At 38.2% G+C, this 12,439-nt stretch overlaps 1 protein-coding gene across 3 annotated transcripts in view; it reads right to left on the bottom strand.

Annotated features, from left to right (window-relative positions):
- Nucleotides 1-12,439, bottom strand: part of cntnap2a (contactin associated protein 2a) — a 292,011-nt gene that overhangs the window by 81,980 nt on the left and 197,592 nt on the right. For all 3 annotated transcript variants that reach the window (XM_067485956.1, XM_067485954.1, XM_067485955.1), the window contains exons 13-15: nt 11,789-11,908; nt 10,789-10,904; nt 8,804-8,888 (exon numbers count right to left, since the gene is read on the bottom strand). In XM_067485956.1, the coding sequence (XP_067342057.1) occupies nt 8,804-8,888; nt 10,789-10,904; nt 11,789-11,908 (321 nt within the window). The remainder of the gene's footprint in view (nt 1-8,803; nt 8,889-10,788; nt 10,905-11,788; nt 11,909-12,439) is intronic.

The following is a 12,439-nucleotide window of genomic DNA, read 5'->3' as shown; positions in this document are numbered from 1 at the left end:
AAATGTTTTGGAATTAGGGTTGTAAATAAATATATGGAAGATGGAGAAGAAGGTACTGTAGATAACAAGGAGAATGGAAAAGAGCTGCAAAAAGAAAACAATATAAATATTAATAAAAAAGATCCTTAATTTCTGTGAATTTTTACAACTGCAGCTTTGTGCAGCTCATACTCTCAACTAATATGTGAAGCACAAAACATACTGTCATCTCTCCTATAAGTCACCTGGACTGCCTTTACTTCAGTCTCATTAACAAGTTTAATGTGCTATGTTGAACTGTATTACACACAATGGCAGTAACAAAACCATTAGGAAATAGTTCACAATGCTTTATGCCGCGTGCTGCCTTTTGTGTATGGATAATGGACTGCCTTGTCGGCTCTTTATATTGACTGAAGTCTAATTTTGGTTGAAAAGAGCAAAGGCAGGAAACAACAGTCTGGGTGTTCTGTTTGAGTGCTGCTGGAACCTGCTCTGAAACAAAAACCTGTAATCAGATGTGTGATGTGCATCATTTTAAAGCATCAATATATTATTTATTGAGGCAGGCAAACAACAATTTTATATTCATATTTAAATGCATGTTGAATCAATCCTATACATCCAACACTGACAATAATTTGAGAAGTATAATTAAGTCAATCACTTTCATAATGCAAAGAAAATGTGAGTAAAAGCGTTGTATTGCTCCAACAATTATAGTTGCACTAACATCATGACAGAAAAATTACAAATTAAATTTGAAGTTTCATATCAGACTGGTACAATTAATGTAAATTATGAGTTTTGATAATATGGATTTCTAAGTAAAACCTAAATAAGCACTCACATAAAAAATATATATATATATATATATATATATATATATATATATATATATATATATATATATATATATATACAGATTAGACAGAAAAGTTGCCACAAATCAAGGCACAAATGATGTCAGTAAATTAGCCAACAAACTTATCATTTTGTATGAAGTTCCCAATTAACTACACACTGTTAGAGATAATAAGATTACACGGCATAAAGTATTATTCTTTACACAGATAGAAAATAAAAAAAAAATAATTTACTAAACCAGTAAAAAGTGATATTAAGGATTGTGTCCAAAAACTGTGTCAATAAAAGTGCTAAACCTGTATTAATTTATAGTTTTAATAATTAAAATGTAGGTTTTAATTACCTTTAATTATTATTATATATATATATTTTTTTGTCCTTTTAGCTTATCCCGTGAGTTCAGGGTCACCACATCGGATTATTATGTGGATTTTGTCCGCATGTTGATTTGGCACAGTTTTTACGCCGGGTGCCCTGTCTGACGTAACCCTCCCCAATTTCTACCGGGCTTGGGACCAGCACTGCGTGGCCTGGGATGGGCTTGGCGGTTGGGGGTTTGGTGTCTTGCGTGCAGATGCTTCGGCATGTGGTTGGGAGAAGCAGGGTCTGAACCTACGACCCTATATTCGGCAGGCAGCCACTACACCCTTTTTAATTAACTTTAATAATGACGTTTTTTAAAAATAATTTTATTTTATAATTTTTTTGTTAATTACTGTGACAATCATTGAGTATACATGTGGTAACTATTCTCCTGTATCATATTTGTATAATATACAATCAAAGTACTAAGTATACACAGAAATAAGTTAAATATATTTTTGTTTGATCTGTTTCATTACTAGAAATTTTGAAAACTTCCCTGACACTGCTAACTAAAGTCAGGGTTTCTGGTTTAATTAATTCAAACAACTGAATGCATACTTTAACAATTAAACCTCATTTGTTTTGCTCAGGTACTCTCCACGATGGTTACATTGTGTCTCCTCTTGTAATAAAATGGTACATGTGCACTCTGTGCAACAGTGAGCAGATGGAGAGTATTTATGAAAAAATGTTCTACAGCTAATGGGCAGTAGCCATGGAACGGCTCGCTCTATGGCAAAGATAGCAAGCAAGCGCACACACAAACACACACACACACAATTATACACTTATGCAGGGACACACAGGTACTGAGTGAGAAAGATGTAAAAACGTTGAAGACTCTACACACACCCAAAAGCTTCACTGGCAGCTGGTGTTATCTTTACAAATAGTTCCAGTGCAGATGCCATCAATCCAAACAGACTGACATTAGACAGATACACAGTTAAACATTTTGGCCATTGCTCAGATGGCAGCATACTCTGCCATCTTATGCATACACTTCCACCCATGGGACTCTCACGGGTTTATGTGACAACAAAAATGAGAGAGAAAGAGAGAGAAAAAGAAATTTGTAACCAAGGAAATAAAAGAAAAGAGAGGGTAATGCTGCCCTTGCAAACACCTTATTACTCTAGCTTAATGTACTGTAAAGTGTTATACTCTTTTCCATCGACATCAGCACCTGTGTGCAGTAAGTGTGGTGCGCAGGTAGAAAGACATGGGCAGGGATAAGACACATGACTCTGTCAACACAACATATGACAGCATTATCCCAGGCAATGACGCATTACCAAGGCAACAGCAACTGGAGTGCACACATTATGTGATGTAAATGATTTAGGCTTCAGTGTGACGGATCACACTTTGTTGCTCTATTTCATTTACAGTCTCTCACTGAACATCACTTTGTCAAAAAAAATAAAATAAAAAAACTCACTCGCCTGTCCAGCAACATACACACAACCTGTGCAGTTTCCTATTTGCAAACTTTCTACTATTAAAACAGCAGATGTCTTCGAATGAGCTGTTCTAACCTACCTGAACAGTCTGGAGAAAGGGTTTCAGGCTAATTCCATCTGTTAATTTGCTATGCTATATAAAGGCTAACTTTAAACTCCAGCCTTGAGTGACTCTTATCAATTGAGTGAACACCCTTAGCTCCCCTGCCTGTAATGGGTGGGGAAAAAAGCTGCCTGCAGCCTTGAAGCGAGATAGATTCTCATCAGTGCATTTAAAGCAGGAAAGATAGGGAGGATAATTTAACATTAATTAGCATCTTGTCTACAGGGGGTAAGAAAAGGAGGAGAAAAAGAAAGGAGGACATTGGGGTGATGGAAGGCGAGCAAGATGCCTGAGGAGCTCTCCTTTCTTTAGTCTTCCGATATACAAGCTCTTGTTCTCTCTCAGTCTCTGACTTGCTTCTTACCTCGGGCGCTTTCACAAATTAATGACACTGTAACCAGAACATTAGCCGGGTAATGAAAGATGTGGCACAATCGGGCAGTGTGTGGGCACAATAGGCTAATAAAAAGGGATAATACATGAATATATATATAAAGATAGGTTAAAATATAAAATTACATAATACAGACAACAACATGGCCCCTAATGAGCACATTCATAGTTTTTTCAATCAGAATTTAAAATAAAACTAAATAAAACCAACAACTACTACTAAACAACTATAAAAGTAGAAGAGAAAGTAACAGGTGTTAGTTGACATAAAGGACAAACTGCTGAGGGGTGAGCACTCTCTGCAAATTAGTTAAGGATTGCATATTTGCCACTAAAAGATAATTAGAGACGGACCTTTGTAGTTCAGCTGGATGTTAGCGAGCTGTGTTCACATTTCACAGCAGCGCACCCTTATTATTTTTGCAGCCACACAAGAGCTTAAGGGTGAAAGTGAAAGAGAACAGAGGGGGAAAAAAACAATTGTCTGCTGCTGCAGCTGCATTTGTAAAGGTTAATGAACATAAAAAAACACAAACGGGAAAAATAAGTAAGTGGTGTTAAGCAGTGCTGCATTGCACTCTAAAGCAGACGTCATTAAGTGTAATGCAAGATCTGTGAGCATGCATGTGAGCCCGCGTGCAGAATATCTCTGTTGTTGGCTTGCTTTGACTTATGAGGCAGTAATTGAGACCAGAAGAGCCCAAGGAATGGACTGTAGCAATGCATACACAGAGCCTCATTATCCTGAACCACACTCATCTCTGATCTCTGGCCGCCCCTGTTTCTTTCCTCTCCTACTGTGTCACTCACTTTATCCTCCTCTCCTTTGTGTCTTGTACCCGTTTGATATCAAACAAAGACCAACCTTTACACACGGTTTTTATGAGTGAAACACTTTTTGAAACACCTAACTTGATGAGCAGTGATATCCCAGAGCCAGACACTGTAAGGTACAGTAGTGTTTTATTTAAGATATAAAATACATACCAACTTATGACCAGCAAACAAAAGAAAGCTATGGGAAACTTAATTAAGCTAATAAATGACTTGCTTACATTAGGTTTTTTCGCTTTCGCCTCTGTGGTCAACCATTTAATTACTGATCTACATATCATGGGCTTGTCTGTCTCTGCAAGGTCACAAGTGTTGGCCATTCTATATTACACTTGTTTTGCTCAACGTGTGAATGAAGTGCGATTTCTGCTCCCTGTTTCAATAGAACGGGGAGCTTTGGTTTATTGCTATGTTAGTTTCACTTTTTCTCTTTAAAGCTTTCTCTGTTTATTGTTCTCAGACTCTGAACGTATTTTCCTCCATTCTTCTAACTATATAGCTGCCTTATCACTTACTTACAGTATACCTCCTTATAAGCAGGTTATAGTATTTTAACAGCCAACATAACAAAATTCTATAATGTGACAAAGACCTAAAATAATGGACTTTTGCAACAATAGAGCATATACACCAAGAGCATAATAACATTTGACATGATTGGACCAAAATAACTTAACAACTGTGACTTTATGACATCCACCCAGATTAATTCGATGTAGTTTTGCAGACAGGAAAGAGTTGGATATGCAACACTTTCTGCAATCTCATTTTAGGGTACTCAGGTTATTATCTCAAAACATTGCCATTTCCTGTAACAGGATGTTGCTGTTGTGTTCTTTTTCACTTGAAAACAAAATAATTTCAAATGCTAGATTAAATGACAAAAATAGTCTGAGTCAGCAATGCCACAGTATTACATTTCATTGTGTAATTCAAATGTTTGTGTGTAACACAGTCTTGGATAAGGTAACTTACCACAATTACTAACTGAAATCATCTCATTCCTTTTATTATATTATAATGGACTTGATTTAACATTTGCTTCCAGTTTGTTTCTGAATTACAACACAGATCCCTGTGTAGAAAACACTTCACACAGTAACAATAATATTCTCGAAAGTCCCACTAGCTTGGCTGGTGATTTAGCAACATCTTCATATAAAAAGAATTTCTGTTTATCTGTATTGCCATTAAAAAGTGCACGTTTTAGACATTTACGTCTTACTGTTACAGTTCACTGGATTAATGAGCTCATTTATTTGATGGAAACATTTCTCTCTTCATTAGCCTGGATGCTATTGATGGTTCTGCCAATTGCTTCAGGCAACTCTGACAAATAAAGCTCAGAGTGTAAGTGTGCATTTGGCCGTATGCATGTGAGAAAGAAAGTGGTTCTGTGACTATGCTACACGTACATGTGTTTACATTTTTGAATTAAAGTTTTTCGTTGTTATAGAATAATTATAGTTTAATTGACCAAAAGTGAAAATCATGTAGTTTTTTTCATCAGCACTGTAATTATTCTGCACCATTACTCTGATTTAGTCCTGCAACCTCTGGAAATTATGTCCCCATTATTTTGTGCCACACAATGATTACTGTAACCACATTGACAAAAACTGTGTAACCTTGATTAGCAATTAAATTCCAAACCACAATGTTTCCCAAAACCTAACCAAGATGTATGGTATTGGATTGTTAGGAGTGTGAAACAACATCTCCTGGGGTCTTGCCAAAATTATATTCTTGTGTGACAATAGTGTTTTTGTAATGTAGTTTATTGACTCTTTAAAATAGGCTTCATACTCCATTTATGTCCATTTCTGGGTTAAGACTTGTATACATTGTACTGTATGTCATGCAGATGAGTTATCGTTCTCTACTTTTGTCACTTCAAGCCATTTCTACTATATTACAGCTTTGATGTGGGCTAAGGTTAAAAACGTAACACTGAGGTGACATGGTTCAGACAAACATAGGATTGGTAAAAGCAGATTTAGTAAAAGCAGTGATGTAAAAATTATTAGAGAAGGGGGCAAATTCTCATCTAAAACTGTGATACTAACCCAAGTGAGAAAACAGGGGCAGCAAAATGGGGTATGGATAAAAAGGAGATTTACAAAGGAAGAAAGAAAATAATGTGAGGTAAAATTGGAGGTGAAAAATGGGAGAAAAGCAAAAATGGACGCAATGGATGCAGAAGATTACTGGGAGCACAGCTGAGAGAAAAAGATGGGATGGAAGAGGCAGAGGGTGCAGGAACATACTGCCTGAGAGTGTGCGTGTATGTGTGTGTCACCCTGAATAGTGGCTTTGTATGTGTGCAGCTGCATGCATCAGCATCAAGCTCTCCCATTATTTTATCTGCTCATCCTGCGACTGAGTGGATTTTCGACAAGGACAAGCTGTGTGTGTTCGCAGGTACGGGAAGTGTTTGAGTTAGAGAGAGGTGATAAAAGATGATAAAAGGACAGAATAGTTGGAATAGGTGAGGCAGGGGTCAGACAATCAGGACAATTACTGCCTGAGTTCCAAATTAGGGGTGTCACTGGTGGCAGAATATAATTCCCATTTAACGGTTCATTTAGCTCCAGAATGCCAGTCCTGGTATAATAGATGAGATCTGGATGGGGGGAAAAAAGTGAACGTATAAGAGTAGCAAGTGTGCATCTGTGTGTACATATAGCTGAGTGTGTGCATGATGTGGTTCACACTGGAAATGCTGTTGACAGTGTAATTTTTATGAAAGCAAGATGAAGCATATTTTTGGGTAAATGATTTTTCCCTGTGCTACTTTCTCACTCATTCTTGACTGGTAATTGGATTTCCCTAACTTGCAAGGTAGTGAATTAGGAGCAGACTAGGTCGTGGCGGACTGACTGACTGTGTGTTTGGCTAAAGGAAGGGGGTACTTGCATGCATGGGTATTCACATAACAGACTTTGAGCTTGACAGCAAAGAAGAGAATATCAAGAAAGTGTGTTTTTACGTGTGCATGTGTGGTGTGTGCACCGTGTTTGCAGGTGTGGATGCCATCTCTTGGAGCATGGAGGTTAATTGCAAAGTTTTGGTCTGCTGCACTAATACCCAACTATTACTAGCCACCTATTGCTTTATTCCTTTTCAGTCAATCAAGAACCATGGACACACCTATGCACACAAATACAGACATACACACACACACACACACACACACACAGGCATACATAACAATTCTCCTATGTTCCTCCCTTACCCTCTTTCTGTCTATTTGCACTCACTCACTCTAATTGCACAGAGTGTCTTGTTTATGTGTGTGTGTGTGTGTGTGTGTGTGTGTGTGTGTGTGTGTGTGTGTGTGTGTGTGTGTGTGTGTGTGTGTGTGTGTGTGTGTGTGTGAGCCTACAGATTTTTCTGTGAATGTAGGGACATATTTTAGATACAATTGTTATGGGAACATTTTTGCGCTGTAGTGACATGAGGTCGGTTTTCAAACATAAAACAGGTTTTTAAGGGTTAACACTTTGTTTTTGGGGAAGGCCGAATACAGTTTAGGTTAGCATTAGCATAGGAGCTGGGTATAAGCCTTTAGTTGTGATGGTTGAAGTTAGGGCTAAAATACATAGTAATGCCCATAGTTTCATTCCCTAGCTCCTTATCTTAATCTCAACAATCACAACTAAATGATTAACCCCAACACTTACTTTAATATAAATGTGATTCTAACCTTAACTCTGAAACTAGGTCTTAAATCTGACGGTCCTTTGAAGTTGTGGGGGCTGGTCAAAATGGCACTCGCAATGCTGTAATGGCTGATGGCATTGACATAAAATTTGACCTCATAAACATGGAAACACACACACCTACAGCACACTAATGCTGCTCTTACTATTCTATAATTATGCAATACTGTGCACTGGTTTCAATCTAAGCTTTGTCGACACAACCATAGAAAGATATTCATACACAGACACAAGATACTAAACAAAGCTCTGACACAGAGAAAAAAACTAAAGTTAAATGCTGCTTTTGTCTATTCTGTCACCACCAGCGCAGAGTTGAAAACCCTTCACTGAACTGCATAAAAACTAGTCAAAACCCAGTTTTACTCTACTACAACCATCCATCAAACATATCTAATCCTGGGAAGCCTTACAGCCTAACTAATCTAAACTAAACTGACAAAAACCCTGCTTGAGCTTGCTTGAGTGTGTTATGGCCAAGCTGACTGAGTCCAAACAAATCTAATGCAAATGAATGTAATCCAAGTTAATCTACTCAGGATGAGTCCAGCCAGGCCACAAATCATTTCCAGCAGTCTGTTTTACTAGTTCCAATTGTAATTCCAGTGCTGGTGAAAACAGGATGAATAGAGTTCAAAGAAGCAGAGGGGCACATATTACTACACACTGCAGGGTGTCTTTGTATAGTGCTGTGTCAAAGAACATTGTCAAAGCTCCTTCGAAAGGTATTCTGTAGCTCTTCATGACTTAAATAGAGGAACTGAATTAAATCTTTCTAAATGATATTTGCATTTGGTGTTTTGATAGGGGCAATGTTTGACATGTTGGCCCAACATCTCCAAATGGTGTTTACCATGTTTACCATGTTACAGTGTAACCTGCCTTCTTCACTTATTTTCCTTTAAATCACCCCCTGTAGTATCCCAACACAGCTAGGATGATGGGAAGACTGTGTGTTAATGTTGATATAAATATCCCACTGAAATGTGACAATGTGACAAAAGCAAACATTCTGTCTGTCTCACTGCTGTATACATGTGTTTGAGTCACTAGTGAAAGAAGATACCATCCTTTACCTGGAGTATTGAGCAGTCTGGACTTTTGACAGCTGTAGGCAATTTGCTGCTCACAGTATTCTGCACTGGTGGTGATGGCTGTCACCTGAAAACATAAGCAAGGATATGTATTTTCATTTTATCTTATTCAGCCAGACAAGTCAATTTCATGTAAGAACAAATTATTGAGCTGCAAAATGAAACAAAGTGCCCTGTAATGTTGTTTTAATTTAGCTTCGCAATGATTAAGAGAAGCTGAAAATGGAACAAGTGATCCATTCAAATTAGAAGAGAGCATAATTACAGGAAGGATATGCTACTCAAACCCTGTCATCAGATGGAACACAGTGGCCTTGAATACTTTGCGGGTTAAAAAAAAATGCTGTCACTCCTCACGAAGTGTTAAAACTGTAACATTTAGACACATTTTTAATTTTGAGGGAGACTAGATTGAAACTGCAATCTATAACCACTAACCAGAAAGATTAAGGCATCGACTCCTAAGTGTGAGAGAACAGCTTTAGGTAGTCGGTAGAAGTTGTATGTAGCAGACAAAGAATCACAAGATAAAACGCTTGTTATGTTCGATTATCTTTGTTAATCGGTTGGAACAATAGAGACTGAATAAGTCGAAGGCTAAAAAGCACTTTTTGCAGCTACTAACTCTAGAGGATATGTTGTGAATAATATTGTCAGTGTAGGTTTGTCAAAATAGTTGGCACAGACATATTGGTTTAAATCATAAATGTTACAATAGTTACAGACTTTAGTTATTCGTGTATTTAGAGCCATCACAAGATCCGCGAAGAAATGACTCACTTTACTCTCAAGACTGCAAAGACCGTAGTGGTCACTCATACTCATAGTTTAAATAAGTTTTTGTTGTGCATATATATATATATATATAGTGATAGTGATTCTGGATTCATAAACAGTCTGGTTCCTAAACCACAGGAGTGACAAGCACTTAGATTCTGCTCCACGAACTTAGTTTGTTTTTCTTCTCTGAAGTTTTTAGAAATGCAGACTGAGGTGTGAATGTGTGACTTAAAACTAAGCCACATGCACATCCAGATATCCCACACACAAAAAAATTCATTTCAGGGAGCTTATGCTTTGATTGATTGACAAAAGTTTTTTCTTCCATAATCCAATGACACTATCAGCAAACAAGCTATGCATTAAATATGTAGGGAGTATCTTAGACAGGAGCTTTATACTGAAAACCTATTTTTGTTTTTCCATTTGATTGACATATCTGAATAACCTCACTGTTATTTTATAGAAAAGAGAATATAATTGAATCCATTCCATCCATCCATTATCTGTGACCACAGGTACAGGACAAGGTTGCAGGGGGCTAGAGCTTATCCCTGCTGTCATTGGGCAAAAGGTGGAGTACGCCCTGAACAGGTCTCCACTCTATCCCAGGGCCAACACAGAGAGACATACACACACAGACAGACAACCATTAACACTCACATTCACACCTACGGGCCATTTAGATTCACCAATTAATCAAACCTGCATGTCTTTCGACTGAGACAGGAAACTGGATTATCTGGAGGAAACCCATACAAACAAGGGGAAAACATGCCAACTCCACCCAGAAAGCCCACAGCCAGCAGGTGGATTCAAACCAGGGACCGTCTAGCTATAATGTGACAGCACTAACCACTCGACAGGTAAAATAAACAAAAAAATAAATAATTTATCCCTCAATAAAAAAATCATTTCAAAAGCTTATGCTTTGATTGATTGAATAATCTTTTCTTCCATAATCCAATAAAAATGTAATTTAAAAAAAAATTACATTTAATGTAGGGAATCTCTGAGATTGGAGCCTTAAAATCCTTTTACATATGGCAATTTAAAAAACATATCTACTTTTTTTTACAGTTACTTACTTTTTGTGGGTATTTAAAATCTACATATGCAAGTTCTCATTGAGGCAAAACAAGACTTCCTATGTATGTTGCATGCTATATGCTGTGTGTGCGTGTTACCTGGTCCATAGAGGCACTGTAGTTGACTTGCAGAACAGTACGTCTCTCTCTGCTGGAGCCAGTCACTGCAGTTTTGGGTGGCAGGTTGTTCATAACTGTTGTCCAAACTTTGTCTTCTACACATCCAAACACACACAAAAATGCTGAACATGTTAATAAGTTATATAATATAGTTGATAAAGATATAGTGTGCATACACATTTAAAACATCATTTCAGCAGTCATGGCAATGACATTCTTTCTGTGTAATCTAACTCACAGCTATGACTCCAGGGTTTAATAGATACTTCTGTGCTATTATAGCATGAACTAGTCACTCAGACATGTCCCTGTTCATTCACAGTGTCAGCCAGGAAATGTGTGTGTGTGTGTGTATTTCAGGTCTCTGAGGTGTGTGTATGTGTAGGAGAAAATGAAACTCTTAACATTTCTGAGGTGTGTGTGAGTGTGCTATTCAGCGTGACTAAGGGGCCAGCCAGCGGAGTGCAGTGACATTTCATTAAAAGTCTTGCTTTTGCTCTGCCTGTGTGCTCTGCTGTTCCAGACTATCTATTTATTCCACTCTGTGAGCCAGTGTGTGTGTGTGTGTGTGCGCATGCAGGTGGCCAGGTGCACGTGACTGTATGTGTGAGGGTGTGTGAAAGAAGTGTCACTCAGACCATAGGAGCACTCTTAGGTTTTGCGTAACAGGTCTGTTTCTTATGTGTTTGTTGTGTGTAAGTGCATGCGTGTGTGTGTGTGTGTCCATGGCAGCTGCTCTGTCAGAGTTAAATGTCAGAAGCTGTGACTGTGTTGCCATGGAAACGTTAGGTATAGCAGGTTAAGAGTGCTGCTGTCTAAGGTTAAGGCTTGAGAGTTCTCTTCCCTCACAGGTCAGAGGAGGGTGTGAAGAACGCATGCATGCGTACAAACCTACAGTACCTACAGTACTCTCAGATCAATGCCTATATGTAAACAGTAAATGCAGTAGAAAACTGTTTGGTGGTGCTCCCACACCCACCTGTCATGTTGCAATTGACTTTGAAGGGGCCAAGGGGTCCACTGCCATCAGGGTCAATCCAGTAGGTGTCAGATGACCTCCCCAAATGCTTATAGGCTTCACACGATGGCTCATAGATAGCTGGAGTGGGGTAAAGTAAATAGAAAAGCCAGCTGTTATAGGGCAGAGGTGAGGCGACAGGAGAAAACAAGACAGATATTGTATTGAGGGTGTAGTAGTGTCAGGAGATTCTCAATGAAAGGAGGAAACATTTCATAGGCAGGTACTCCTATGTTTAACAGAACACAATGTGTCTTTCAAGTGTTAACTTTAAATTAACAAGATGTTGCCAAAATCTTCATATTTGCAAAAATTACAATTGTTAGTATATTGCAAACAGCAACAGCCAGCATTTGTTGCAATGCATCATACAGAATGCTCTCTAAGGCCACCGTTGTCTTGTTTAGGCTGATGTGGTGGCATCTCATTATTTAAGGTTGATGTAAGTAGGCTACTTTCAGTCCGTTGCGGTCTGGCAAAAATATAATGCATCCCTGAACGACCGGGGCCTTTCTGTGTGGAGTTTGCATGTTCTTCCTGCTTTTCTCCCACAGTCCAAACACATGCATGGTAGGTTAATTAAAGACTCCAAATTGCCTGTAGGTGTGAATG

Source organism: Channa argus, chromosome 19 (assembly GCF_033026475.1).
Source record: "Channa argus isolate prfri chromosome 19, Channa argus male v1.0, whole genome shotgun sequence".
In the NCBI taxonomy this organism is placed as follows: Eukaryota; Metazoa; Chordata; class Actinopteri; order Anabantiformes; family Channidae; genus Channa; species Channa argus.
Note: the sequence above shows the minus strand (reverse complement) of the source record. Positions and strands in the feature narration are given on the sequence as shown.